Source organism: Pinus tabuliformis, chromosome 4_2, assembly GCF_031772625.1.
Source record: "Pinus tabuliformis cultivar Carrire ecotype Pingquan chromosome 4_2, CPIR1, whole genome shotgun sequence".
NCBI classification, from domain to species: domain Eukaryota; kingdom Viridiplantae; phylum Streptophyta; class Pinopsida; order Pinales; family Pinaceae; genus Pinus; species Pinus tabuliformis.
Genome location: NC_142304.1, coordinates 697,149,194 through 697,156,612, shown reverse-complemented (window position 1 = coordinate 697,156,612; position 7,419 = coordinate 697,149,194). Strand labels below are relative to the sequence as shown.

At 38.1% G+C, this 7,419-nt stretch overlaps 1 protein-coding gene across 1 annotated transcript; it reads left to right on the top strand.

Annotated features, from left to right (window-relative positions):
• The first annotated feature begins 1,134 nt into the window (after positions 1–1,134).
• On the top strand, positions 1,135–5,213 carry LOC149171395 (protein phosphatase 1 regulatory inhibitor subunit PPP1R8 homolog). The gene is given in 5 exon segments (XM_089424075.1): positions 1,135–1,446; positions 2,849–2,987; positions 3,074–3,643; positions 4,186–4,995; positions 4,997–5,213. Coding segments are annotated over 3 exon segments (1,344 nt in total). The 5' UTR covers positions 1,135–1,446; positions 2,849–2,987; positions 3,074–3,194; the 3' UTR covers positions 5,082–5,213.
• Positions 5,214–7,419: the final 2,206 nt, after the last annotated feature.

The following is a 7,419-nucleotide window of genomic DNA, read 5'->3' as shown; positions in this document are numbered from 1 at the left end:
CTTTAGATGGTCATATATTCCAATCAGCGGGTCAGATCGAGGTACACATTATATCGTTGGAAAGGTCTCGACGAGATGAAAGTAACGATGGTATCCATTTTTAGGTCTTGAAGAAGTCGAAAAAGGTTGAAAATTTGAGACTCCATTTCCATATCTGTACCCTGGAGATTAGGTCATCCTAGTGGCCATCTCTTTCTAACCTTATTTGGGGCAAGGGATTAGGAGTGGGCGTGTTACAACCACATTATTAGGAGCGAAATTGTATGTAGCAAGAATGTGTTGATTGATAATTTGTTTGCAATTGATGTAGACCTTCTAAGCTATGATGATAATGTCAATGCCTATTAATAGAGTTACATTTGAAGATAAGGGTTAACGATCTAGGATTTCTTAGTCATCAAAATGTTTTCAAGGTTCCATTCATAACATACTCAACTTTATAATTCATACACAAACACACACAATAATAGAGAAGTCATGCTTAAGGGGTTTAGATCCAATGGTTAAGAGTGAGGGGCTTTTCACTAGTGGGCAAGGTCAATTCCTACAAGGGCTTGTCTTAGAGTCATGAAATCAAGTTAAAATAGAAGGAATTGTATAAAAGTTTATGGAGATCTCAAGATCAAATCTCACTATCTTAAAGATAATAGTTAATATTTGAATGATAGTTTTTTTGAAATAATTAAGTGAATCTAGTAATAATAATCGAAAAACCAATACTAATAGAAATTTGTAATAGTGATTACTACCATCCTTTATTAAGAGAAAAAAAAATCAATCTAGTGGATCCCAAGTAGTTGGGAGGGTTTAATAATAAATTCTCTCGGTTCTCAAAAAAATATATGAATTATCTTAAAATATATGGTATTATATACCTCTTCCTCAAATTAAAGAGAAGGAAATCTCTTTAAAAATAAAAAGCATAAAAGAATAACAAAGTAAAGAAAACCACTAAATACACCATTGAAAAAGATCAACTAAATATAATCATCCCATCAACCGAGAGGGCACTCCTGACGGTCTACGCGGACCTTGCTCTTATGTTGCTAATTTGATCGGCTCGCTGGGACCTTTGCCGCATAATGCAAATTTGATCAAAATTAGCACATTCACCTAATATTAATTGGAGCAAAATGTATGGAATCCGACTAAACTCACATGAATCCAAATAGTTAATTACGCATAACTTTTTCCACAAACATTCATCGCGATATTTCTTCCTGGCCACTAAGATCTCTTTCCTTTCGTTGTACAAACTGCTGTCTCTGCTCCAAATACCATCATGGACATCCCGTAAACAGCCATTGCGAACTCCTCTTCATCGTTCCATCGCTGAAAGCCTCCTTCAAAGGTCTTGCACTCGGCCCATTAGATGAGCCCTGGGGTTGTTGCTGTACAGATCGAGGCACTATTGCGGCAGTAAGGACAGACCAGCTTCAGTTCTCGGTATTGTGGGGTGTATTTATTTTTATTTTTATTTCTCTGTAATGTTCATTTTTCTGTTCGCTTTTATTTGATTTACACTTTGAGATGTTGTGGTCATAATATCAAACCCTTTAGGAGGGTTTAATCAATAGAGAAGCAGCGTTTTTAACAACCCACATCAATACCCAATATTTTGTTATGCATAATTCCATTGGGTTTTTTTCCTGGGTATACCATCTATAGAATTTTTAGAAAGACAAAAGTAACTTGTTCGGGGGATATATTGGGGTATGGTTTTCTACTGATAAAAAACCAGTCAATCTGTCTACCAGTTTTCAGTATACATACATATGTTCACTGATATATACTATATAATTTATATGCACTCAAATTTAAAGATATAGATATACCTATGCCTGTGTGCAGATTATGGAAAATAATGTTTGTTTATCATCTGCATAGACCAGTAGGTCCAGTAGGCATTTGCAACGATAAAGCCTTTTTTTTACATCACTGCATTTTACACCTTGGATTGTTTTTCAATGATTCTGTATTTGTTTTGAAGCTTCTCAGTATTTCCAACAAATTTCATCTGAATTTTCCATGTGAACTTCTGGCTTTGATTTTCAGGATTGCATACACAGTAATCCGAAGTCAGTTGCACAGTTGAGTTCCTGCAATTTTTTTTAGGGTTTTTCTGCTTACATCGCTGACAAATTAGCTTACAACCTGTGCATCTCATAGGCCTTTTGGCATCCTGGTCATTGATGAAAACATTTTTATTTCATTCATTGTCGGACATCATATATGTCGACATACTTTCGGGGAAAGTGTTGATTCTTATTTTCTGATGTCATGTAAATATGATATGATGTGAATCCAACATCTGCGGCAGAGGGTTAGAATATAAGTTGTCACAAGTGAACCCTGGTGTTGGTTCCAAAGGTTTGACAGGCCATAACTGTTATATTTGGCATGGAGCAGGTCATTGGGGATTTTCAATTTTGCAGATTGAAATGACAATCAGTTTATGATAAATCTTCAGATAATATATGCTGACAAAATTCTGGGAAAATGTTGATATTCCATTTTCCTTTAGTAATGTCATATAATTTGTTATGATGTGAATCTAACTTCTTGGGTAGAGGGTAAAGTTCTTAGTCTTGTCACAAGTGAGAACCCCAGAGTAGGCTCCAAGGGTTATGTATGAGGCCATAACCAGTATTTTAAGCCTGGAGTAGGTCTATTAGGATTGTTCAATTTTTGCATATTGAAATGCCAATTAGTCAAGATCTTTGACCCTTGGGGCAGTGGACTACAAATATTATTGAAAACTATTGGGGAGATTACGCTATTGCTTATCTTGGATTTTGTAAATATGCGTCATTTTTGGCACTAATGAAATTGACTTTCTGCTTTCCAGGAGGGAGTTTCAAGTGGAATGTGAACGAAGTTTTGGATTTGTGCAGTTTAGCTATGATCATGGATTGCCAGTCACGGCAAAGGATTTGGAACTTGGTTTTATGAAGTGTTATCTATTGTCTGATTTAGATCTTGGAATTGTGAGTATTCTGAACAATAAAGGTTGTATAGTTTTACTTTCAAGGGGAAAATATATGAAAATTAAAATCTAAATTTCATGTCACAGGCAAACTCGCAGTGTGTGAAGGATACAAAGAGGATCATACTTCTATCAGAACAATTATATTACTTGAATTAGGTTTGACCTTTTTGATCTCTACAGTGGGATTGCTGTATCTGGTTTCAAGATGTTCAACCGAGCTGGCCTGGATAGGTTCAAAAAGGCACAAACAATAGAGCCATTTTCAGTCAGTGTAAACCCAGTTTCAAAGTCCACTTTGGAACAGCAGCAGCAATCTCGGCCTTTTCAATCACAGGTTGCTCAAACACAGTTACAGCACCAGCAGGGATTGCCAAGGACTGTAGCTCCCGAACCTGCTCCAGCATCAACAGCTGTGCAGCAAGCCACTGGAATAGGGGGTGGGCAATCAAATTGGCAACCGCCAGACTGGGTTGTGGAGCCTAAACCAGGTGTCTTTCGTTTAGAGGTTGTGAAGGATGGTGAAGTATTAGATCAGATCAATTTGGATAAGCGGAGACACATATTTGGGAGACAGGTTGTTACTTGTGATTTTGTGCTGGATCATCCATCCGTCTCTCGACAACATGCTGCTGTTGTGCAACATAGAAATGGCAGGTTTGGATCTTCCACCAGAAAAGATTACTTGGTAGCCATCTGAAATTTAATTGAGTCTATCTGAAGATTGAAACTGCAAGTCATTAGGAAGGAACAGTATGGTTTTTTTCTAAGGCCTAGTTTGGTCAGGGTCAGTTGTTGGACTGTCCATTGTGCACCTTAATAGTGGATGCTGATTCAAAGTGGGTCTGCATAGTTTTTTTTCCTAGACTCTTGTGACCTTCAGGATAGCTCCAGGGTGTTCTAAAAGTGCTTCCTTTGGTGTGTGGTTTACCTTTAGATTGCCTAGCCTGAGTTAAAATGCATACATCGTTGTTTCTCTTTGTGAATGCTTATTAATTGGAGAGTTCCTTTAATATATGTATTTTCTTCAACCTCCTGCAGTGCATCTTTTTCTGTTCATGGGATGGGCCACCTGATTCTTTGTTCTCTCATGTAATTTGGAGTCATGCAGTTAATACATCCCATATTTCTTCTGTTTAGAAAATATATGGGTTTGTTGCAACCTTAAATTTGTAATGAAGCATTGCTTATATGTGCAGCATCTACGTCATTGATCTGGGCTCAGTGCATGGCACTTTTGTTGCAAATGAGCGTGTGACAAAGGATAACCCTGTAGAACTTGAAGTAGGGCAGTCTTTGCGTTTTGCTGCATCGTCCAGAAGTTATATCTTGAGAAAAAATACAGCTGCCCTTTTTCCTATGCAACAATTGCCTCCACAGTTTACCCTTCCAGATCCTCCAGATCCTTCAGATGAGGATGCTGTTGTGGCATATAATACTATTCTGAATCGCTTTGGGGCAAGCAGAATAGACTCAGTACCAAAGACCATTAAGGATTCAGGGGCACTTTCTATAGCTGGTAAAGATGAGGAGTCCCATGTTGAAAGGGGTGCCAAGAGACCACGGAAAGCAAGAGTTGCTTTTAGGGATCAGCATGGTGGAGAGTTAGTGGAGGTAGTTGGAATATCAGATGGTGCAGATGTTAGCACTGAGCCTGGGCCCATCGGGGTAAAGGAAGGTAGTCTTGTTGGAAAATATGAGTCTCTTGTGCAGGTTACAGTGATACCTAAAGGCCAGGACCAGGCTATGCCAAAGGAAGAGAGTGATGCACCAAAAGGGGTCACTCAAAAGTTACAACAATATTTGAACAAAGTCAAGTCCCCAGCAAAAGGTGGGTTCTATGGAGATCTTTATGGGGATTCCTTCGCTGGTCAGGTTGGTGCCTCATGGGAAAATGTGCCAAAAGAAAACAGTGGTAGTTCAGAGCAATCTGCTTCAAACGTGACAGCAGAAATTCCTGCCAACGGCATGACCAAGAGTGACCAAAAAAGCTCTGTAAGCAATAGGATGACGAAATTCCAGTTCAAAATCTAATGCACTCTTTGATGATGATGATTTATTTGGAGACTCGATGGAGGATGATGCTTCAAGATGAGTCTAGCTATTTAACTTTATATTGAAGTATAATTCACGATTTCAAGGAATTTGAGGTCAGAATTCTACTTGTAGCAAAATGATGTTTTTTTTGTATGACCCGACATTATTCAGAATGCAGCTAAATTTTATAGTGGGTTATTGTTGATGCTTGAATAACATGTGATTTTTGCAGCAGGCTTTTCTTCAACACAAAGTCTCAACAAAGCAGCTCTCTGTTTTCATTGATTTTTACATTCTAGCTTTTTTGTTTTCTCATTTCTGATGCTTACAGAGCTCATGGTCGTATAATGCACAACTAAGGTTGAGTTTACTCACCCGAAATTTTGCGAGAATGTAATATCCATCAAACTCCTACTTCAATTTTGTTGTTTCCTTTTTAAAGCAGTCCTATGCGATCAACTCGTATGTAAGGGAGGACACTATGTGGGTTTCCTAAGTTGTTTCAATATTCTTTCAACCAATTCACTGTGGAGCATGTGGGTCTTGTTTGAGTCAATGCCGTATAATAAAATGCCCATAAAGAAGGATACGACACGTTGCCTAACTCTAAGTAACATTTACTTGTGTAATTTCTTCTAAACAGTGTAATAAAGATTCCAAGGTTAAAACAATTTTTTTTCCTCTCCAAGAAAACCCTTGTGGAAATCCATCCAAATACTTCCTGATGATCAGTTGATGATAAATGACTCAACAAGGTAAATCATTGAGTCTGATTATGGAGCCTAACCCTGAGGGGATCAAGAGAGTTGAACCCATGACCTCCTCACCTTTGGAGGAGATATAAGTGGTCCTACGTCTGGCTCATTACCACTTAAACCAAATCTTGGGGCTATAAAACATACATAGCAGAGTTATTTGATTCAAAATGTATATACACATACCCACTCAATGGATTAGTTCCCATCTTTGTATTAATCACAAATGCTTGTATAATAGTAAAATAATTCATGCCTTTATTTCTATCTAATATAGTAAAATAGTTCATGCCTCATTGTTCTTGCTAATATTTCTATCTGTATATAGATACCTTATATTTTTTGGCTTGATCTCTTTCACTACTATGTTTTTTTTCGGGTTCTATGTTTCTTAATTGATTGAGTACTAAATGATAAAATATCCCAAGATGACCATCTTGAGGTTGAGCAACGATAAAAATGGCTATCAAATAAGACTTGCTCATACCTAGCATGCTAATACGTTATAGACTAATAGTAACAAATTAAAATGGGTGTAATTACTATGTTCTATATGTATTTCGTGAATTAAGTGCAGGAGAATTGTGCATAGACAAGAACCAATATTTTAATCCTTGTAAAATTGTGTTTACCATGCCTTGGTGTACACCTATAACTGTACACCCCCTCAAACAGACCCTTCAACTCAATAACTCTTATCTCTTTGTTTCTCTGAGTGCTCGTGATTCCTCCACTGCTTATCCGACTTAAATTTCGTACTGTAAGCAATGCAACACAACTGCCGATTCCCACCCGGCTGCCCAGACATCAACACAACTGCCGATTCCCACCCGGCTGCCCAGACATCGATCCCTTCTTGCCCTTAACATCATGATTATACCATCATCCATCATCGCTACCTGGATCCCCATCCTCTTCCTTTTCCTCTGCCTTCATCAATTCTTACCCACTTTTGCTCCTTGTACTCCTCAAGCTGAAGCTTCACCTGCACAGCCTTTTCCTCCTCTTCCTTTGTCCTCTGCAACGGCCTATCTAAAACTCTTTTATGCCTCTTTTTAACTAACTCAGCAAGCTGGTCCATGGTCTCATTATACTTTCTCAACAGATTTTCGTGGAGCATGTGGATTTTGATTCGAGTCAATGCCTTATGATAAAATGCCCATAAAGAAGGATAGTACAGGATGCCTAACTCACGTAACATTTACTTGTTCAGATTCATGTTGGCCAATTTCTTACTAAATGGATTGATAAAGATTCCAAGATTAATTTTTTTTTTCTCCTCGAAGAAAAGCCTTATGGAAAAACCTTCTTATTACTTCCCCATTATCCATGGATGGTAAATAGGTACACCATTGGCCCTGATTACAGAGCCTAACCCGAGGTGATTAAGAGTGTTGAACCCATGCCCTCGTCACCTTTGGGAAGAGATAAGACGTCTCACATCTTGCTATGACCACTTGAGCTAACCCTTTTGGCTTTAAAACATGTATAATTCATCTGATTTGAAGCATATATATTCTGTGAAGTACATTTTCATCGTAAACCTGCTGGGCACTTCCCTAAGATGATACCCAGGGTGAACTGGCTCCTTCAAAAACTTGAGCCTTTGTCAACAATAGTCATTTAAGAGCTCAAACATGT